The 23,474-nt window shown below is 47.6% G+C and overlaps 1 protein-coding gene across 1 annotated transcript in view; it reads right to left on the bottom strand.

Moving 5' to 3' along the window:
• The window catches only part of LOC127579785 (protein HID1), a 135,830-nt gene extending 126,038 nt beyond the window's left edge, over positions 1-9,792 (bottom strand). The window contains exon 1 of the mRNA XM_052032713.1: positions 9,691-9,792. Coding sequence (XP_051888673.1) covers positions 9,691-9,756 — 66 coding nt within the window. The 5' untranslated portion in view covers positions 9,757-9,792. The remainder of the gene's footprint in view (positions 1-9,690) is intronic.
• Between the last annotated feature and the right edge of the window lie 13,682 nt (positions 9,793-23,474).

The raw sequence follows: 23,474 nt of genomic DNA, 5'->3' as shown, positions 1-23,474 counted from the left end.
CAATTACCCCGTCCCACACGTTCTTCCCCTTTCCCATATCTTCACAGTGCAGAAATCAAGACTCAGCCCTTCATCTCTCATGTTAATTCAGCCTTTGGGAGCTTTCAGTAGAAGGTTAGAGGAATGAAGTTGGGAGAGATTTGCAGAAAACAAACACTCACAGAATGTTTGGCCAAACTCTGATGTAATTTCCCAGCTCCTCAATACTTGAATCCTTGGTCTTTCCTTCCTCTGGTAATCTACTGATCTTTTTTTCCTGTATCACGTCCAACAGTGTCAGACGAGCCTCCCCAAATATAAACAGGCTTGCACAGCTTTAGAAAATGCAGGATACCACCAGCAAGCTAGGGCAGGGCACAGTAGACCGAACATCCCATTGCTGTGGCCTTTGCCCGTCCCAACCTGACGACAATTGAAGGATGAAGCAGCTGTGACAGAATCAAACATTTACATCCAGTGCATTGCCTTGCTAATTTTAATTTAGTTACTGGTCAGAAAGTTTAAAGTTAGGAAACACTTCACTGTGGGCATGATAGAACATAGAACAGTACAGCACAGGAACAGGCCCTTCAGCCCACGATGTGTTGAACTAATTGTGTTGAGCTAATGATGCCTAAGTTCAACAATGCCTTCTGCCTTCACATGGTCCATATCCCGCCATTCTCTGTTATCTACATGCCTATCTAGGAGCCTCTTAAACACCACTAACGTATCTGCCTCCACTACCACCCCTGGCAGCACATTCTAGTCACCCACCACTCTGTGTAAACAAACTTGTCCCACACATCTCCTTTGATCTTTCCCGCCTTTCTCCTTAAATGCATGCCCTCTGGTATTAGACATTTCGACCCTGGGAGAAAGGTACCGGCTGTCTACTCTATCTATGCCTCTCATAATCTTATAAACTTCTATCATAATGTATAATTATTAATTAATTCTCTTTTTTTTATTTCCTTTAGCTCTCTTCAGCCTTGACTGTGCTGTAGCCACTGGGATTTGTTCATCAATTCCAGCACTTTATTTACCACAAACATCCTTTATTATCAATCTGGTGAATCTGATGACACTGTAATTGAAGCTGGCAGAGCCGTTGACATCAGCAGGCTAAATAAATTACTACTTTCAGGACACTCCCAACCATTGTAAAGATCCTCTCACCACAATGTTCAAGAAAACAAGTGATTCATTCATGTTGCCAGTCCCAGTACTCCAAGTGAAAGGCTTCATCTCATTGTTAGATGGAGGTCATTTTAGATGCTCAGTGACAAGATTCACTTAAACTGATATCACTTTTTAGGCCACGTCAGTAATCAAGAGCAGAGAACAGCAAGAGATCAGAACAACCACCTTTGTGCTTGGGGGACAGTTCATCTCAAAATCATCACCTTTTTACAGTGGAAAAGCAAAGTGCCTTTCGTGCACCTTCGCCCTGAAGCACTTTACATCCCCAATGAAGCTTTTCAGAGCAAGGTCGCTGTTGCAATGGAGGAATGAGGCAGGGGTGTGTCCACAGGAAGCTCCCAAAAAAGTCAACTCATATTAACAAAATAACCCTTTGTGATGAGGATTATATATTGGCCATCAGGCAGAATTCAATCCTTAAAATGTTACCAAATGGATCTCTATATTCTCCATACCCCTCTATTCCTCAGTCTATCAAATATTTATCCACCTCCACTTTAAATACTTCTAATGATCCAGTCTCAGGGGGAGAGAATTCCAGAGATTCACCACCCTCTGTGAGAAGAAATTTCTATACAACTCACTTTAAATGACTGGCCCATTATCTTGTACCCATGAACCCTTGTTCAAAACTCTCCCATTAGTGGAAACACACATCCCAATATTTACCCTGTCAAGCCCCCTCAGGATCTTACGTGTATAAATAAGGTCACCCATCATCCACAAATACAGATCCAAACTATTTAGTATGGATAAGGGAACTAAAGCTGTCTGCAGTGCTCCAGGTGAGGCCTCACCAACACCCTGTACAACTGCAACACAACCTCCCTATTTTTAAACTCCAATCCCTTTGCAAACTGCCATTCACCATCTTCACTACTTGTTGGACCATAAAACTACTTTCCAATCCCTTTGCAAACTGCCATTCACCATCTTCACTACTTGTTGGACCATAAAACTACTAGTTTTATGTAATTCATGCACTGGAACACAAGAGTTCCCTCATGGTTGGCTGATCCAGGAGATTAAGGTACATGACATCCATGATGACTTGGTTGACTGGATTCAAAATTGGCTTGGCCACAGAAGACAGAGGGTAGTGGTGGAGTGGTGTTATTCTGACTGGAGTTCTGTGACCAGTGGTGTTCCACAGGGCTCAGTGTTGGGACCTCTGTTGTTTGCGATATAAATGAATTGAATGAAATTGTTGGTGGGCTGATTAGACAGCTTGCAAACAAGAAAATTGGCAGAGTTGTGTTCAGTGAGGGAAGTTGTCAAAGGATACAGCAGGATATAGGTGAATTGAAAAATAGGTGGAGAAATGGCAGATTGAGTTTAACCTGGACAAGTTGCACTTTCGGAGGTCAAATTTAAGAGAAAATGTACCCTTCAGAGCATTGGTATACAGAGCGATCCTGGGATGCAAGTCCATATCTTCCTGGAAGTGGCAACACAAGTACATAGTGTGGTAAAAGGGACCGTCATTGGTCAGGGCATCGAGTACAAAAGTTGGCAAATCATGTTGCAGCTGTATAAAATTTTGGTTGGGCCAATTTGGAGTATTGTGTGCAATTCTGGTCACCGATTACAGGAAGAACGTGAAACCTTTGGAGAGGGTGCAGAGGAGATTCAGCAGGATGTTGCCTGGTTCAGAGACTATTATCTGTAAAATGAGGTTGGACGAACTGGGGTTGTTTTCTCTGGAGCATCAGAAGCTGAGGAGCATAGAAACATAGAAAAACTACAGCACAATTCAGGCCCTTCGGCCCACAAAGCTGTGCCGAACATGTCCCTACCCTAGAAATTACTAGGCTTACCCATAGCCCTCTATTTTTCTTAGCTCCATGTACCTATCCAAGAGTCTCTTGAAAGACCCTATTGTATCCGCCTCCACCACCGTTGCCGGCAGCCCATTCCACGCACTCACCACTCTCTGAGTAAAAAACTTACCCCTGACATCTCCTCTATATCTACTCCCCAGCACCTTAAACCTATGTCACCTTGTGGCCACCATTTCAGCCCAGGTGAAAAGCCTTTGACTATCTACCCTATCAATACCTCTCATCATCTTATACACCTCTATCAGGTCCCCCCCTCATCCTCCATCTCTCCAAGGAGAAAAGGCCGAGTTCTCTCAACCTGCTTTCATAAGGCATGCTCCACATCCCAGGCAGCATCCTTGTAAATCTCCTCTGCACCCTCTCTATGGCTTCCACATCTTTCCCGTAGTGAGGCGACCAGAACTGAGCACAATACTCCAAGTGGGGTCTGACCAGGGACCTATATAGCTGCAACACTACCTCTTGGCTCCTAAATTCAATTCCACGATTGATGAAGGACAATACACCATATGCCTTCTTAACCACAGAGTCAACCTGCGCAGCCGCTTTGAGCGTCCTATGGACTTGGACCCCAAGATCCATCTGATCCTCCACACTGCCAAGAGCCCTACCATTAATACTATATTCTGCCAACATATTTGACCTACCAAAACGAACCACTTCACACTTATCTGGCTTGAACTGCATCTGCCACTTCTCAGCCCAACTCTGCATCCTATCTATGTCCCTCTGTAACCTCTGACAGCCCTCTAAACTATCCACAACACCCCCAACCTTCGTGTCATCCGCAGACTTACTAACCCACCCCTCCACTTCCTCATCCAGGTCGTTTATAAAAATCACAAAGAGCAAGGGTCCCAGTACAGATCCCTGAGGTACACCACTGGTCACCGACCTCCACTCAGAATACGACCCTTCAACAACCACTCTTTGCCTTCTGTGGGCCAGCCAGTTCTGGATCCACAATGCTGTGTCCCCTTGGATCCCATGTCTCCTCACCTTCTCCATAAGCCTTGCATGGGGTACCTTATCAAAAGCCTTGCTGAAATCCATATACACTACATCTACTACTCTCCCTTCATCGACGTGCTCAGTCACATCCTCAAAAAATTCAATCAGGTTCGTAAGGCAGGACCTGCCCTTGACAAAGCCATGCTGACTATTCCTAATCATATCATACCTCTCCAAATGTTCATAAATCCTGCCTCTCAGGATCTTCTCCATCAGCTTACCAACCACTGAGGTAAGACTCACCGGTCTATAATTCCCTGGGTTATCCCTACTCCCCTTCTGGAATAAGGGAACAACATCCGCAACCCTCCAATCTTCCGGAACCTCTCCCACCTCCATCAACGATGCAAAGATCATTGTCAGAGGCTCCGCAATCTCCTCCCTCGCCTCCCACAGCAACCTGGGGTACATCTCATCTGGTCCCGGCGACTTATCTAACTTGATGCTTTCCAAAAGTTTCAGCACCTCCTCTTTTCTAATATCTACATGCTCAAGCTTTTCAGGCCACTGCAAGTCCCCGCTACAATCCCCCAGATCTTTTTCCGTAGTGAATACTGACGTAAAGTATTCATTAAGTACCTCTGCTATTTCTTCTGGATCCATACACACTCTCCCACTGCTGCACTTGATAGGTCCTATTCTTTCACATCTCATATTCTTACTCTTCACATACTTGTAGAACACCTTGGGGTTTTCCTTAATCCTGCCCGCCAAGGCCTTCTCATGTCCCCTTCTGGCTCTCCTAATCTCTTTCTTAAGTTCCTTCCTTTCAGGCTTGTACTCTTCCAGATCTCTAACACTACCTAGCTCTCTGTACCTTTTGTAAGCTTTTCTTTTCCTTTTGAGTGACTAGATTTATTATAGCCTTCGTACACCACAGTTCCTGTATCCTTTCATGACTCCCCTGTTTCATTGGAACATGTCTATGCAGAACTCCACACAAATACCCCCTGAATATTTGCCACATTTCTTCACTTTTTCCAGAGAAAATCTGTTCCCAATTTAATCTTCCAATTACCTGCCTGAGAGCCTCCAAGTAAACGCCTTTCTAGTCTGTCTCTTCCTATCTCTCCCCAGTGCTAACGTAAAGGAGATAGAATTATGATCACTATCACCAAAATGTTCACCCACTGAGAGATCTGACTCCTGACCAGGTTCATTTCCCAATATCAAATCAAGCACAGCCTCTCTTCTTGTAGGTCTATCTACATACTGTGTCAAGAACCCTTCCTGAACATACTTAACAAATTCCACCCCATCTAAACCCCTCACTGTCTGGAGATGCCAATCGATGTTTGGGAAATTAAAATCTCCCATCACAACAACTCTGTTATTCTCACACCTTTCTAGGATCTGCTTCCCTATCTGCTGCTCAATAACCCTGTCACTATTGGGCAGCCTATAAAAAACACCCAGTAAAGTTATCGACCCTTTCCTGTTCCTAACCTCCACCCACAGAGACTCCGTAGACAATCCCTCCGCAACGTCCACCTTTTCCGCAGCCGTGACACTATCTCTGATCAACAGTGCCACATCCCCACCTCTTTTACGTCCCTCCCTGTCCTTCCTGAAACATCTAAAACCTGGCACTTGAATCAACCATTCCAGCCCCGGAGCCATCCAAGTCTCCATAATGGCCACCACATCATAGCTCCAAGTATCGATCCAAGCTCGAAGCTCATCCACCTTGTTCACAATACTCCTTGCATTAAAATAGACACATCTCAAGCCTGTCTGAACACTTCCCTTTTCTATCACCTGCCTATGGTACTTACTCCTAGCTTCTTCTATTTGAGAGCCAAACACCTCTTCCCCAGTCTCTCCAGTACGGATCCCACCCCCCAACAATTCTAGTTTCTACAATTCTAGCAATCTGATAGAAGTTTATAAAATTATGAGAGGTATAGATACGGTAGATGGTCAGAGACTTTCTCCCAGGGTGGAAATGTCAAATACAAGTGGGCATAGCTTAAAGCTAGGAGGGGAAACGTTTAAAGAAGATTTACGAGGCAAATTTCTTTGCACAGAGATGTGTAGGTGCCTGGAACCCAATGCCAGGAGAAGTGGTGGAAGCAGATACAACTGCAATGTTTAAGAGTCATTTAGACAGGCACATGATTAGGGAGGGAATGGAGGGATATAGATCACATGCAGACAAATGGGATTGGTTTAAATTGGCAACATGGTCACCACAGACAATGTGGGTTGAAGAGCCTGTTCTTGTGCTGTACTGTACAGTTCTATGTTCTAACAGCTAGACCCTTCTTTACTTCACTCATTTGTAGTTTAGATTTAGATAATATTCTCCCTTTACTTTCTCTTACCGAAGTGCATGACCTCACACTTCCCCACATTAAACTCCATTTGTCAGTCTTTTTCATATTCACTCCACCTGTATCCCATTACAGAATCACAGCAGGCGTTTCCACCTAGTTTGAGGGAACTCGGCCTTTTCTCCTTGGAGAGACGGAGGATGAGGGGGGACCTGATAGAGGTATATAAGATGATGAGAGGTATTGATCGGGTAGATAGTCAGAGGCTTTTCCCCAGGGCTGAAATGGTGGCCACAAGAGGACACAGGTTTAAGGTGCTGGGGAGTAGGTACAGAGGAGATGTCAGGGGTAAGTTTTTTTTACTCAGAGAGTGGTGAGTGCATGGAGTGGGCTGCCGGAAATGGTGGTGGAGGCGGATACAATAGGGTCGTTCAAGAGACTGTTGGATAGGTACATGGAGCTGAGTAAAATAGAGGGCTATGGGTAAGCCTAGTAATTTCTAGGGTAGGGACATGTTCGGCACAGCTTTGTGGGCCAAAGGGCCTGAATTGTGCTGTAGTCTTTCTATGTTCTATGTTCCTTCCTCCTGGTCATCAGTGTAAATAGTGAACAACTGCAAGCCAAGGGCCGATCCCTTCAGTACTTCACTACTGACCTCCTTCCAGTATGAAAAAGACCCATTTATTCCAACTCTGCTTCCTATGAGACAGCCAGTTTTCAATCCATTCTAACTCACTTCCAGCTTCGTATGAGGGACCTTGTCAAATGCCTTCTGGAAATTTAAGTACACTACATCTACAGGTCCCCCTCTATCAACTCTCCGTCACATCCTCAAAGAATTCAAGCAAATTTGTCAAACGTGATTCACCTTTCATATAACTTTGTGACTAGGTATAATTATATTCAGCTTTCCTAAATGATTAGCTATTTTCTCTTTGATTATTGACTCTTCCATCTTGTCAATAATAACTTAAACTAATTGGTCTGTAGTTTCCTGCCTTCTGCAGTTCTCCCTTTTTGGCTGTTTTCCAATCTTCTGGTACCCCCCCCCCCCAGATATCATTAAAATTTTCAACTAATCTGTCCACTATTTAAACCCAAGCGTGCAGTCCCTCGGGTCCTGGCGACTTGTCCACCTTTAGCCACCTGACCTTCTCCAATACTTTATCTTTGTAATTGGGATTTTTATAGGTTCTACCATGTTATTTGGAATTAGCCTGTCTGATATCTTAGGGATATTAGCAATGCCTTCCATGGTGAAGACTGAAGTAAAAAATTTATTCAACATATTTGCCATTTCTTTGCTGTTATTCATTCACCAGCCTCATTCTCTGGAGACCTCACATTTACCTGAGCCACCCTCTCCCTATTCAGGAAACCACAGAAACTTTCACGATTTGCTTTCATATGAGTGGTTTGAAGGTCGGCACAACATGGCGGGCCGAAGGGCCTGTATTGTGCTGTATTGTTCTATGGTACATGTAAGGTTTCTCTCAAAATTCATTTTCTCCCTTGTTACAAGCTTTTTAGTCTTCTGCTGCTGGATCCTAAAACTTCCCAGTCTTCTGGTCTAACATCAGCCCTTGCCACTTTGTTTTCAATTAACCACAGAACGTGCCTCTTTCTCATGGAATCCTTTTTTTGATTGGTATAAACTCTTGCTAAGAATTGTAGACCAGCTGTCTGAATGGTCTGCCACGGTTACTCGACTGACCTGTCACTTAGCTTGTTTACCCAGTTCACCTTAGACAACTCCTTCCTCAATAATTATAGTTGCAATTATTTAAATTGTTCAACCTCAAACTACATTTGGAATTCTAGCGAACTGTGTGACTACCCAAAGGGAATCTTTAACCACAAGATCCCTTATTAATCCTTTGTCGTGACAAAAGACCAAATCTAAAACAACCCATTCCTGGACGGGCTCCACAATGTACCCCAGTGTTATACAGCGACAGACCTGCCCCCACCAGTACCGTACCCCGGCGTTATACAGCGACAGACCCGCCCCCACCGGTACCGTACCCCGGTGTTATACAGCGACAGACCCGCCCCAACCGGTACCGTACCCCGGTGTTATACAGCGACAGACCCGCCTCCACCGGTACCGTACCCCGGTGTTATACAGCGACAGACCCGCCCTCACAGGTACCGTACCCCGGTGTTATACAGCGACAGACCCGCCCACACAGGTACAGTACCCCGGTGTTATACAGCAACAGACCCGCCCACACCAGTACTGTACCCCGGTGTTATACAGCGACAGACCTGTCTCCAACATTACCAACGTTACACAAGAGGAAATGCTCTCAACAGGCAAAATCTAAGTTTGCTTGATCAAAATTGATAACTGCTGTTGACTGCTAGTTACAATTTTCATAGCCACAGTATTCCCAGTAATAACCTTGCTCAAACCCAGTTAAGTACACAGTGAACAGTTTATTTATGATTTGGTGACAAACAATCTAAACCTACGTGGCAGATGTGAAATGGACAGTGGCTGTTCTCTGCTGATGAATGGTGTACCCTGACAAGTGTACTGTCGTCACACATCTGACAGAGCTCCAAAGAAAATTACAAAGCTATCAAGCCGACTGCAAACACAAAAGTGAAAAGGCTATTCAATATCCGTAACAGGATGACTACAACACCAAAACTGAGGTAGAAATTAGCAGACCATCTCAATGAGTTTTTCAGCCAAAGGTACACGGGAAACGCAGCAAATTCACACAAATAACAACGCTCTCAGTGAACGATAGTTTAAGAGGATTAAGTGAGGAGCGTCCCTGTTCTCTCTGCTCCCGAGCAACATCCCATCTGGAAGATGTCACCCAGGGCTGTGGATGCAAGTTAGAGTGAGGGAGGGGGTCTGAGGGAGTGAGGGAGGGCAGGGCAGGGGAGGTTCTGTGTGAGGGAGGGAAGGAGGGAGGGGGTCTGAGTGAGGGAGTGAAGGGGTCTGAGGGAAGGGGAGAAAGGGTGGGGGGAAGGGGGAGGGATGGGAGGTGTGAGGAGGGGGATCAGGACAGGGAGAGGTGTAAGGTGGGGGTGGGGGGGAAGGGGAGGTGGGGGTGGGGGGGAAGGGGAGATGGGGGTGGGAGAGGAGGGGGAGGTGGGGGTGGGAGGGGAGGGGAAGGTGGAGGGAAGGGGGATGGATCGAGGGTGGATCGGGACAGGGAGAGACTCAGGGCGCCGGCAGAGGGACTGGGCGAGGGGAAGGCGGTGCGGCGGCAGGGAGAGCCGCTCAGTGCCGCCGTCCCGGGAGGCCTCACCGGGCACCTGCGGCCGCCGACCGCAGGCCCGGGCCCGATCCCGATCCCACGGAGGCGGCAGCCTGACGGGAGCCGCCGGCGACCTCCGGCCCAGATCCCCGGTCCCCCGCCCACCTGGGTCCGGGTGGTGAGCTGGATCACCGCCTTCCTGAAGTGCAGCTTGGAGTCGGCGCTCCCCATCCTGCCGCCAGCGCCCGGCCGCCCGACTGACTGACAGGCAGCGCAGGCCCCGCCCACCACCTGGCTCCTCCCACCTACAGGCCCCGCCCACCACCTGGCTCCTCCCGCCGCCAGGCCCCGCCTGCCGACAGGCCCCGCCCACCGCCTGGCTCTTCACACAGCCAGACCCCGCCCACCACAGGCCCCGCCCACTGACTGGCCCCTCACACCAGGACACGCCCATCCCCAGACCCCGCCCTCTGACAGGCCCCGCCCACCGCCGGGGAGAGGAGGCCATGCAGCCCCTCCTCCCTGCCCCAAGGTGACAGCTATCCCTGAGAGCCCCTCCCCCTGTCCCACCACCTCTGCTCTGGGCCCAGCCCTGCTGCCTCCCGGCTGGGCCGCCCCCAACACCCCCTGACTGGAGCCCTTTCTGTTCCACTCAGTGGTAAATGGTCCCCCTCCATCTGAACCGGTGTCCCTGGTCCTCAGCATCCAGCCCATGGAGCCCTGCAGGAATTCTGGATGAGAATTCCTCTCATTCTTCCTTATCCAGGGAGTATAGACCCAGTCTATTCAATCTCACGGAAAACTCGCTATCCCGGGAACCAGTCCCGTGAATCTTCGCTGCACTCTCTCTATGACAAGGACATCCTTTCTTAGGTAAGTGACCTCAACTGTCCACAATGCTCCTGGGATCTCATCAACACTCCACACAATTGCAGCTTACACCTGCAAGCAAACCCTCTCATAATAAACCACATTTCATTCCATCCACCATGTTCTTGTACACTCATTCAGTTTGCCCATATCCCCCTTAAGTCTCTTTACATCCTTCCCCGTCCTCACACCTCCCAGTTTGGTATCATTAGCAAACTTTGAAATAGGACGTTTTGCACCCTCAGCCAGATCACTGATCTCTGTGGTACGACACCGGTCACACCCAGTCACCCGAGTGGGATCTGCTTATTCCCAATCTTCGCTTTTGTCCAATAACCAATTCTCAATTCCGTGTATCCTTACCTTGTTAACCAGTTTCCTGTGCCCAACTTTATCAAAAGCCTTCCAAAATCAAATTTTCTGGTCCGCCTTATCTGTTAGTTATACATAGAACAACATAGAAAAGTGCAGCACAGAACAGGCCCTTCAGCCCACAATGTTGTGCCGCCATAGCTAATCCCTCCTACCTACAGAAAGCCCATATCCCTCCATTTTCCTCTCATTCATGTGCCCATCCAAGCCCCTCTTAAAAGCCCACAATGAATTTGCCTCCACCATCCTATCAGACAACGCATTCCAGGCATCCACCACTCTCTGAATAAAAAACTTACTCCTCACATCTCTTCTGAACCTACCCCCCTCACCTTAAATTCATGCCCTCTTGTATTGGATCGTTCAATAATAGGAAAAAGATTTTGCTTGTCCACCCTATCTATGCCCCTCATAATTTTATACGCTTCCAACAGATCACCCCTCAGCCTCCGCCGCTCCAGAGAAAAGAGCCCAAGTTTGCCCAGCCTCTCGAGATAGCGCATGCCCTCTAATCCAGGCAGCATCTAGTAAACCTCCTCTGCACCCTCTCTAAAGCCTCAACATCAGTGAGGTGACCAGAATTGCACGCAATACTCTAAATGCAGCCTAACCAGAGTTCTATAGAGATGCATCATAACTTCTTGACTCCTTGACTCAATACCTTGATTAATGAAAGCAAACATTCCATAAACCTTCTTATCCACCCTATCAACCTGTGTAGCCGCTTTCAATGAGCCATGGACTTGCACCCCAAGGTCTCTCTGCTCTTCAACACTGTCTTGCCCTTAAGAGTGTACTGTCTTCAAAAAAATTCCCACAGGTTAGTCAAACATGACTTTCCCTCCATAAATCCATGTTGACACTACTCAATCCTTGGGAATTATTGGGAAATATTCTGAGGGACAGGAAAAGCAGGGATTGATCAGTGATGGTTGACGTGGTTTTGATGGTGGGAGATGCAGTCTGATGAAATTAATGGAGATTTTTGAAGAGGTAACTAAACATATGGCTGAGGGCAGTGTGGTTAATGTGGTTTACATGGACTTCGGTAAGGCCTTTGACAAGATCCCACACAGTAGACTGGTCCAAAAACATTAGGGCCCATTGGATCCAAGACAAATTGTCAAATTGGATCCAAAATTGGCTTGGTACTAGGAGACAGAGTTGTTTTTGTGTTTGGACATATGTGACCACTGGGGGGTTGCCAATGAGATCCTTACTGTTTGCTGTATTTATTAATGACTCAGATGTGAATGTAGGCAGTAAGGTTAGTAAGTTTGCAGATGGCGTGAAAATTGGTGGTGCTGTTGATAGTGAGGATGGTAGTGTTCGGCTACAGGACGATATTGATCAGTCAGTCAGCTGGACAGGGCAATGGCAGATTGAATTTAAACGTGATAAGTGTGAGGTGATATATTTTGGGAGCTCTAAGAGGGGTAAGGACATTCCCATGAATGGTAAGGCCCCGGGGAGGGCAGGGGGATCCCAGGTTACGGAAAACCTGACTCAGGAAAATCCAAGTTTACACAAGTTCTCCCAGACTCTGCTCTCAGGTACAGGACTCCAATCTCTTCACCAGGAAACAACGCCGAGATCACCCTTGGAAAAGTCACAGTCACAGTCACACAGCACAGAAACAGGCTCTACGGCCTGACAGGTCCGCGCCAACCGTTAACCACCCACTTACTAATCCCACATTAATTCTATTTTTCTATTATTCCCCCCCACATTCCCATCGACCCCCCCCCCCCCCCGAGATTCTATCCACTCACCCACACACCAGGGGCAATTTACAGCGGCCAAACATCTGTGGGATGTGTGAGGAAACCAGAGCACTCAGGGAAACCGATGCAGTCACGGGGAGAATGTGCAAACTCCTCATAAACAGCACTGGGGGTCAGGACTGAACCCGGGTCACTCAAGCTGTAAGGCAGCAGCTCTGCCAGCTGCACCTCTCTGTTGCCCTTTTTCTAAATTCATTTTAATTTAGAATTGTGACTGACCCTGTATCCCTTGATTCACTTAACATTCAAAAAAAGCCTATCAATTTCTGTCTTGAATGTGTTGAATGACTGAGTCTCCTCATCACCTTTAGAGAATTCCAAAGACTCACTACCCTCTGTGTGAAGAAATGTCTTCTCATCTCAGTCCTGAATGGCTGACCCTTTACTCTGAGACTGTGGTGCATGGTTCTATACACCTCCACCTTAAACGCCTCATAAAAATCTTATAGTTTTCAATGAGATCACCTCTCATTCTTCTGAACTTTAGGGACTAAAGGCCCAATCTGCTTACTTGTTCCTCATTGGACAATCCCCCAATTCAAAAGAAATACCAACATCACAAGTAAAGATGCTCCCCAAGCACTCCTTCAAGGTAATATGTATTTCTTTCAACTTGGGATACTGTATTCACTGCTCACAATGAAGTCTCTTCTATGCTGGAAAGAACAAATGTTTGCTGAACTTCTCTGCAGGCATAACCCTAAGCTTCCAGTTACCTAAACAACTTAAAAATTAATTTAGAAAAAGGGCAACAGAGAGGTGCAGCTGGCAGAGCTGCTGCCTCACAGCTTGAGTGACCCGGGTTCAGTCCTGACCCCCAGTGCTGTTTATGCGGAGTTTGCACATTCTCCCCGTGACTGCATCGGTTTCCCTGAGTGCTCTGGTTTCCTCACACATCCCACAGACGTTTGGCCGCTGTAAATTGCCCCTGGTGTATGGGTGAGTGGATAGAATCTGGGGGGAGTCGATGGGAATGTGGGGGGGAATAATAAAAAAAGAATTAATGTGGGATTAGTGTAAGCGGGTGGTTAACGGTTGGTGCAGACCCGTCAGGCCGTAGGGCCTGTTTCTGTGCTGTATGACTGTGACTATGACATTAACTTTATTGAGGCCACAGCTGGACTTTTGTGTGCAGTTCCACCACTGTAGTAAGGATGTGATTGCCACAGTGCTAAGGAATTAGCTGAAGCAGAATTTCTTGAGTGTGTACAAGAAAGTTTTCTCAAGCACATGTAGACGACCCTACTAGAGAGGGGGGCAACACTCCACCTCCTCTTAGGAAATGAGGCTGGGCAGGTGGCTGATGCATCAGTGGGGGAGCACTTTGGGAACAGTGACCATAATTCTATTAGTTTTAAAATAGTTATGGAAAGGGATGGAACTGGTCCACAAGTTAAAGTCTGAAATTGGGGCAAGGCTAATTTTGAAGGCATTAGACAGGAATTTGCAAAGGATTGGGAGAGACTGTTAGCAGGTAAAGGGAGAGTTCAGGGCCAGCATGTTCCTGTTAGAGTGAAGGGCAAGGCTGGCAGGAGTAGGGAACCCTGGCTGATTAGGGATATTAAAGGATCTGGTCAGGAAAAAGTGGCATTTGTCAGGAATGGGCAGCTAGCATCATAAGGATTATAAGGGATGTAGGAGTACATTTAAGAAAGAAATCAGGAGGTCAAAAAAGGGACATCAGGTATCCTCGGTAGATAAGGTAAAGGAGAATCCTAAGAGGAAGTGGGAGAGGTGGATACAATTACAACGTTTAAAAGACATTTAGACAGGTACTTGGATAGGAAAGGTTGGGAGGGATATGGGCCAAACAGGGCCAAGTGGGACTGGCTCAGGTAGAAACGTTGGTCAGCATGGATGGATGGAAGGGTCTGTGTCTGTGGTGTATGGCTCTATGAGAGTAATTACAGAAGGTATCCGCTGGGAGGTTGCCTAGGATGGAATGTTTCAGTTGTGAGGAGGCTGGCTTTGTTTTCCTTCAAGCAGACTGAGGGGACACCTGAGAGAGGAGTACAGAACTAGGAGAGGCATACGTAGGGTAGGGAGTAGTTAACTTTTCCCCAGGGCTAGAGCATCTGAGAGGGCATTGGTTTAAGGTTGGGTTTAGAGGGGATCTGAGGAAGAACTGTTTGCCACCTGGAACACACCGAGAAGGTGGTGCACGGTGGACGTAGGTACTTTCACAGCAGGCAAGGACCATGTTGATGAGAGCTTGAAACAACAAGGCCCAGCAGGCTATGGACCAAGTGCCTGTAAATGGGATCAATTTAGCTAGGACTTGCTGGTCAGCATTGTCATGGTGGGCTGAAGGGCCTGTTCCTGCACCATAGGATTCTATGACTATTTTTTTCAGGGGTCCTGTCATTACATCCTTCACTATAGTGTCCAGCATTTGCACGATTACTGACATTGGGCTAACAGGTCCTTAGCTTGCTGTTTTCTCTCTCCCTCCCTTCCTAAGTATTTGCTGCCTGCAACCTACAGGCACAATGGAGCTTCTACTACCTCTAAAGCCACTTCTTTCAAAACTCTCACTAAACGCTAGAGGAACTCAGCAGGTCAGGCAGCGTCTACAGAAGAAAATAAACAGTCGACATCTCGGGTCGAGACCCTTCATCAGGGCTGGAAAGGAAGAGGGCAGAAGCTGGAATAGCAAGGTGGGGGGAGGGGAAGAGCACAGGCAGGCAGGTGACAGGTGAGTCCAGGTGAGTGGGGAAGGTAGGTGGGGGAGGGAGGGGGGATGAAAGGGAGTGATGTGAGAAGCTGGGAGGTGATAGGTGGAAGAGGCAAAGGGCTGAAGGAGGAGGAATCTGGTAGGAGAGGGCAGCAGACCATGGAATAAAGGGAGGGAGGTGGGGAAAAGATGGGCAGGTCGTGAGGGTGACCAGAAGGGGTGAGGGGGGGGTTACCAGAAGTTTAGAGAAATCATCGGGTTGGAAACTACCAAGACAGAAATATGAGGTGTTGCTCCTCCAACCTATTGGAGGAACAACACCTGGACAGGAGTTATGTTATTGTTTTTACCCTGTACTACCTCAATGCACAGAGTAATGAATTGACCTGTACGATCAGTATGCAAGACAAGTTTTTCACTGTACCTCTGTACAAGTGACAATAATAAACCAATACCATACCAATACCTGCGTCTGACCTCAACATAACAGTAGAGGAAGCCATGGACAGACATGTCAGTGTGGGAATGAAGTGGGTGGCCACCGTGAGGTCCTGGCTGTTGTGACAGCCGGAGCAAAGGTGCTCGATGAAGCGGTCACCCAATCTGTGTCAGGTCTCACCGATGTATAGAAGGCTGCACCAGGAGCACCGGATGCAATAAATGACTCTCTCAGATTCACAGGTGAAGCGTTGCCTCACCTGGAAGGACTGTTGGGGGCCCTGAATGGTGGTGAGGGGGGAGGTGTGACACTGCACGGTTGCAGGGATAAGTGCTGGGAGGGTCATCGGTGGCGAGGAATGAGCAGACAATGGAGTTGCAGAGAGCGCGATCGCTGCGGAAAGCGGAGAGAGGGGAGGGGAAGACGTGCCTGGTGGTGGGATCCCGTTGGAGGTGGCGGTGTGTTGGATGGGGAGGCTTGTGGGGTGGTATTGCATGAATGTGGCTCAGTTTAAGGCTCGGGCTGCAACTGCTCACCAATGGCTTTGAAGATAACAGCATAAGAAAGAGAAACACGAGTAGACCATTCAGCTCTTCATGTTGTCTCTGCTATTCAGTAAGATCACGGTTAATTTCTCCCTCAGCCCCACTTTCCTGCACCAGCTCCAATATCCTCTGATTCCCCGAATATCTGAAAATCCAATAAACTCAGCAGCTGACGCCGGGAACCTCAGGTCGAGAATTCCAAAGATCTGCCACCAATTGCCGTGAGACCACACCTGGAATACTGTGCAGTTTTAGAACATCAAACAGTACAGTACAGCACAGGAACAGGCCATTCAGCCCACAATGTCTGTGCCGAACACAATGCCAAGTTACACTAAATCTCCTCTGCCTGCACATGGTCCATGTCCCTCCACTCCCTGCCTGTTCATGTGCCTGCTTAAATGACTCTTAAATGCTGCAGTTGTACCTACCTGCACCTCCCCTGGCCGCACGCTTCAGGCGCTACCACTCTGTGCAAGAAAATCTGCCTCCTCAACCTTCTTTAAACTTTTCCCCTCTCACCTTAAAACTATGTCCTCTTGTATTTGATATTTCCACCCTGGGAGAAATACTTTGACTGACTACCTTATCCATGCCCCCCATAATCTTATAAACTTGGACCAGGTCTCCTCTCGGACGCTGATGCTCCAGAGAAAGCAAGCCAAGTTTGCCCAACCTCTCCTTATAGATCATACCCTCAAATCCAGGCAGCATCCAGGTGAACCTCTTCTGTACCCTCTCCAAAGCCTCCACATCTGTCCTGTAATGGGGCGATTGGTATTGCACACAATACTCCAAGTGGGGCCTAACCAAAGTTTTATACAGCTGCCACATGACTTCATTTACTCTTATACTCAGTGCCCAGACCAATGAAGGCAAACATTCCATACGCCTTCTTTGCCACTTTCAGGGAGCTGTGGACTTGTACCCCAAGATTCCTCTGTACATCAATGCTGTCAAGAGTCCTGCCATTAACTGTATACTTTCCTCTTTACATTTGACCTCCCAAAGTGCAACACCTCACTCCTGTCCAGATGAAACTCCATCTGCCACTTCTCCACCCATATTTGTAACTGATCTATATCCTGCTGTATCCTTCGACAGCCGTCTACACTCTCCACAATTCCACCAATCTTCATGCAGTCTGTAAACTCATTAACCCACCATCTACATTTTCATCCAAGTCATTTATATACATCACAAACAACAGAGGTCCCAGACCAATCCCTGCAGACCACCACGGGTCACAGACCTCCAGCTTGACTAACACCCTCTGTCTTCTGTGGGCAGGCCAATTCTGAATCCAAACTACCAATTACTATGGATCCCATGCATCTTAATCTTCTGGATCAGCCCACCATGAAGGACCTTGGTCCCTTACCTAAGAAAGGATATAGTAGCATTGGAGGCAGTCTAGAAGAGGCCACCAGGCTAATTCCTGGGATGAGAGGATTGTCCTGTTGAGAAAAGCTAAGTAGGTTCAGTCTATTCCTTGGAGTTTAGAAAAATGAGGGATGATCTTATTGAAATGTATAAGATCCCAAGAGGCATGACAGGGTAGATGTTTTTACTATAGAGACAATTGCGAATGTGGGGACATAGTTTGAAGGGGATGGTCATTTAGAGTCATAGAGTGATAAAGAGAAGCAGATAAAGGCCCTTTGGCCCATCAAGTCCGTGCTGAACGTCATCCACCCATTTACACTAATCCTACATGAATCCCATTTTTTATTCTCCCTAAATTCCCATCAACTCCCCCCAGTTTCCACCCCTCATCTGTACACTGGGGGCAAGTTACAGCGGCCATTTAACCTACCAATCCGCATGTCTTTGGGATGTGGGAGAAAACTGGAGCACCTGGAGGGAACCCACATGGTCATAAGGAGAACTTGCAAACTCCACACAGACAGCACCTGAGATCAGGATTGAACCTAGGTCTCTGATGCCATGAGACGGTGGCTCTACTAGCTGTGCCACTGTGCCATGCTACAACCAAAATACTTAGAAATTTCTTCTGACAGATAGTATTGAATCGGGAGTTCTCTGCCCAGCCTACTAGAAGTATGTAAAGTGGAGGTAGATACATTCTTGAAAGACTGGGGGGGGGGGGGGGGGGGGGGGGGGGGGGAGGTGTTGAGGGCTCTGGTGACGTTGGAGGCCTGGAGAAGATCAGCTGTGACCACACGAGAGGCAGGGCAGGCCTGAGGAGCCCAGTAGCCAACTGCCACTGTTATTTTCCTGCGTTTTCTGGATGAGCAAGTTTGTCCTCATTTCTGACCTGAATGGCTCGGAGATTGATCAGTCCCATTAACTCCTCCAGTACTATTTTTTACAGAGTGTTAACTTCTTTTACCTCTTTCTTCACTCTGGACCTGTGGTTCTCCTCCTTTACCGGGAGATTTTCTGTGCCTTCTTCCATAAAAAACACAGAAAATACCCGTTTAATTTCTCTGCCATTTCCTCATTCCCTACAGAATTCCTCCTGCCTCAGGCTGGAAAGGACCCACATTAACTTTAACTAATCTTTTCCATTTAATGTATCTATAGAAGTGCTTGCGCTTGCAGTCCACTTTGTCCTGGGTGGTGTTGAGCATCTTATAGCCTCACAGAATCCTACAGCCCTTCGGCCCACCATGTCCACACCTACTATCAGCTACCCATTTATCAGTGCATCTCTGCCTTGGTGATTCAAGTGCTGATCCAGAACCTTCTTCAATGTTGTGAAAGTCTCTGCCTCCACCACCTCTTCAGACAGACTGTTCCAGATTCTAACCACCCTCTGCATGAAAAGATTCTTCCTCAGATCCCCTCTAAGCCTTTTACTCCTTACCCTAGACCGACGCCCTCGAATTTTAGAAGCCTGTATTGTGGAGGGTCATGGCTGTCACATGACTGCATTGCCCATTACCTGGTCGAAAGACACTGCCAATCAAGGTTTGGCTCCACCCCACCCATCAGCACACACCTGACCATTGGTCCCTTTAAGCACCTTTGTACTTGGCCTTGGGCCATTGGTCTTTGTGATTGGTTAGTCCCTGCTGGCACCGGGCCATTGGCCTTTGTAAATTACCTGGGCTGGACCCTCCAGCCCTATAAAGAGTGCCACGAGCTTGGCTCACTCTCTTTTGCCTGCCCTGAGGAACCATGGAACAGCACTGGAGAAATCATTGCACTGATGAAGGGTTGGGAGCATTCTAGTTAGTATCTCTAGTAGCAGAGAGCTGTTCCTGCGCTGAGTCAAGGGTGGCAGGCATCGTATTGTTTTTCCTTGATTGTCTGTACTCAGTTCATTTTGTGTGTGTGTGTATCTTACCCATTACTATTTTCCCATGCTTTCTATAAACTGCGTGTGTGTGTTATTCCCGTTACCCTTTCCCTGTGTTTGTCTTTTGTAAATAAATCATTTATCTCTAAGACTGTGTTCAGAGTCCTCGCCTTCCGAGACCCTGAATCTGTTTCACAACAGAGACATTTTCTATGATCTTCTCTATCTAGGCCGTGCATCATTTTTGCGTACCTCAGTCAGATCCCTCCTCCACTAGAAGGAAAACAAGCCCAACCTATCCAGTTTCTCCTCAGGTGCTCAATCCCAGGCAACATCCTGGTGAATTTCCTCTGCACCCTCTCCAGTACAATCATGACCTTTGTATCGTGCAGTGATCAAAACTGCACATGCCATTCCACCTGTGGTGAAATCATTGTTTTATGAAATTGTCCCATAACCTCCCTACTCTTGTATTCTATGACCATATATTAAGGGGAAGTATACTATACTGTATGTCTTCTTCACTACCTTATCCACCTTTGCTGCCACCTTCAGAGATCCTTCAACTTGGACACCCAGGTCCCTGTGTTCCTCAGTACTTCCTGGGACCCTACCATTCATTGTGTATATCTTGAGAGCGGTTGAACCAGCACTCATCCTGGCAAATCCATCACACTCCTGACCTGTGGCTCGGTGGAAAGGTTTTGGGGTGTCAGGAGGTGAGTCATTCTGATCTACTCTTGTAGCTACAATATTTATGTGATTGCTCCATTTTAGGTTCTGGTCAATGGTGAGCCGCAGGGTTTTACTAGTGGGGATCTCGGCAATAGTAATGTCGTTGAAACTCAAGTGTAGCCTGGCACTTTTGTGGAACAAGTGTTACCTACCATTTATCAGCTCATGCCTGAATGTTGTCTAGATCTTGCTGCGTACAGACATGGGCTGTCTGAGAACCCCACCCACTGGAAGTTGCCCTCCAAGCCACACAATATCCTGACTTGGAAATATGTTACCGGTGCTTCACCGTCACTGGGTCAAAATCCTGGAACTCCTTCCCTAACAGCATTGTGAGCATACCCACATCTTAGTGATTGCAGCGGTTCTCAAGGGCAATGAGGGATGTGCAATTAAGTGCTGGCTCAGCCTGTGAAGCTCACATCCCTTGGATGAATAAAACAAAATAGGAGATTGTGCAATCAACAGTGGACATCCCCACCTCTGAACTTATGATGGAAGGATGGTCACTGATGAAGCAGCTAAAGGTGGTTGGGCCCAGGAGATGGCAGTGATGTCCTGGGGTAAGGATGTTGACCTCCAACAACCACACCCATCTATGTGCAAGGTATGTTTTCTGGGATACTTCCCTTTGATGCCCATTGACCAGGTTTCCTGGGGCTCCCTGATGCCTCACTCAGCCACACGCTGCCTTGGTGTTGAGGGCCGTCACTCCCACCCCACCCCTGGAGTTCAGTCTCTGGTCCGTGTTTGGACTCAGGCTGGGATGGGGTCTGGAGCCAAAAGTGACCTTGGTGAAACCCGAACTGGGCATCGGTGAGTAGGCGACTGGGCAGTAAGTGCTGCTTGATGGCACTGACAGCATCTTCCATCACTTTGCTGATGTTTGAGAAGGTAATTAGCTGGATTGAATTTGTTCTGCTTTTGTGACCTAGGAGATGCTGTAGCTGCACTGGAACAGCTTAGCTTAAGGTGTTTCTAGTTCGGGAGTGCAGGTTAGTCCGACAGCTGGGGCGTTGTCCGGTCCTGTGGCCTCAGCCCTATCCAGTGCTCTCAGCTGTTTCTTGATTTCACATGGAGTGAACAGAGCTGGCCGGAGACTGGTCTCTGTAACAGTGGGGACAGTGGGAGGAAGCCGAGGTCAACCATTCACCTTGTACTGCTGGGTGAACCTGGTTGTGAACATTTCTGACACATCCATAGTTGCGGAGAGGGTGTTGTTGGAGCCTCCTCTGCTGATAGCTCTTTAATTGTCCATTTCTATTCACAACTGGATGTGGCAACACTGCTTTGGTCTGATTTGAAAATCAAAAACTTCATACACAGATCTGAAATAGACAGAAGATGCTGGAAACACTGACTGCATCTGGGGAAAGAGAACCAGGGTTAATGTTTCAGGTCAAAAACTCTTCGCTAGAACCGATGAAGAGAAAAAAACAAGTTAGATTTAAGTTGCAGAGGGTGAGCAGGTGGACAGAACAGACAGAATACCTCTGGATGGGCGAGGCCAGGGTTGCTGTGGGGATAAGTTGTAGAGGTCACCTGGTTGAAGGGTTAATGGGGGCAGTTAGGAGAGGAAATGAACAAAAGCTGTGAAATGAGGATAGACAGTGAACGATGGACGAAGAGATGTGAAAAGTCGTGATGTTGCAGGGCTGTGTGAATGGAGACGAGGTAAACTGAGCCAATGCCACAGGCGGATGACAGAGGACTGACCAGTTCTCAGAGACACGGAGGACGTGAGTTAGCTGAGCCTGGAAGATAGGAAGATGGCAACATGCCCAGGCAAAAGGTCAGGTGCTGTGCCTTGAGCCTGCACTGGTCCTGGTTGTAACAGTGCAGAGGCCACAGAGGTCAGGGGCGAGTGAAACGGGAGGGTGGGTGAGGCAGCAGGAGTAGGTGAAGGAGAATTAAGGAGCACAGCAGCACAATCGGAGATGGTGAGCTGGTACAGGTTCCTGTGGTTTGGAGCACTCAACCTTTCACCCTGACCTGAGTGCCTTGTCCTTTGAGCAATGTTAAGGCATCAGGTTATTTGACACGTTGCTGTTGGTGGCGTTTTATGTCTGAGCTGGTGCAGGTTTAGGAATTGAACACAGAACAGCACAGGAACAGGCCCTTCAGCCCACAATGTCTGTGCCAACCATGATGCCAAATGAAACTAGTCCCACCTGCCTGCCCATGGTTTGTATCCCTCCATTCCCTGCCTGTTCATGTGCCTGTCTAAATGCCTCTCGAACATTGCTGTCATATCTGCTTCCGCCACACCCCTGGCAGCACCACCGACAGCAACGTGTCTGTGGCCTCTGCACTGTTACAACCAGGACCAGTGCAAGCTTGAGGCACTTCCCTGGATGTTGGTCTACATGGACTGTAGCAAGGCCTTTGACAAGGTCCTGCATGGAAAGCTAGTCTGGAAAGTAAGATTGCATGGGATCCAGGGAGAGCTAGCTAAGTGATTTGATGGTAGGATGCAGAGTGTGATAGTGGAAGGTTGTTTTTGGGACTGGAGTTCTGTGACTAGTGGTGTGCCTCAGGGATTGGTGCTGGGACCTTGTTGTTCGTTATTTATATGAACGATTTGGATGAGAATATGTACAAGGCCTGGTTAGTAAATGAAAGGCAGAGGATTCCAAATTAGGTTGTATCCCAGGCAGTGAAGATGGCTATCAAAAATTACAAGGGAATCTTAATCAGCAGGGTAATTGGGCAAATGGTGTTCAATTCAGATAAGTGCGAGGTGTTGCATTTTGGGAAGTCAAACTGGGGTAGGAATTTTATAGTGAATGGTAGGAACTGTTGTGGAACAGAGGTACCTTGGAGTGCAGGTACTTAGTTCCCTGAGAGTGGCATCACAGGTAGACAGGGTGGTGAAGAAGATGTTGGACACACTGGCCTTCATTAGTCAGGGCATTGAGCATAGGATCTGGGACATTATGTTGCAGTTGTAGAAGACATTGGTGAGGCCACACCTGAAGTATTGTGCACAGTTTTGGTCACCCTGTTATACAAAAGACGCCATTAAGCTGGAAAGAGTGGAAAGAAGATTTACAAGATTTGTTGCCAGGACTCAACCACCTGACTTCAAAGGACTTTATTCCTTGGAGCATAGGAGACTTACTAGAGGTGTATAAAACCATGAGGGGCATAGATAGGGTGAATGCACTCAGTCTTTTCCCCAGGAAAAGGGAATCAAAAACTAGAGGGCACAGGTTTAAGGTGGCGGGGGCAGGAATTTAAAGGGGACCTGAGGGGCAACTTCTCG

The sequence above is a fragment of the Pristis pectinata genome, chromosome 18, assembly GCF_009764475.1.
Source record: "Pristis pectinata isolate sPriPec2 chromosome 18, sPriPec2.1.pri, whole genome shotgun sequence".
Lineage (NCBI taxonomy): Eukaryota > Metazoa > Chordata > Chondrichthyes > Rhinopristiformes > Pristidae > Pristis > Pristis pectinata.
Note: the sequence above shows the minus strand (reverse complement) of the source record. Positions and strands in the feature narration are given on the sequence as shown.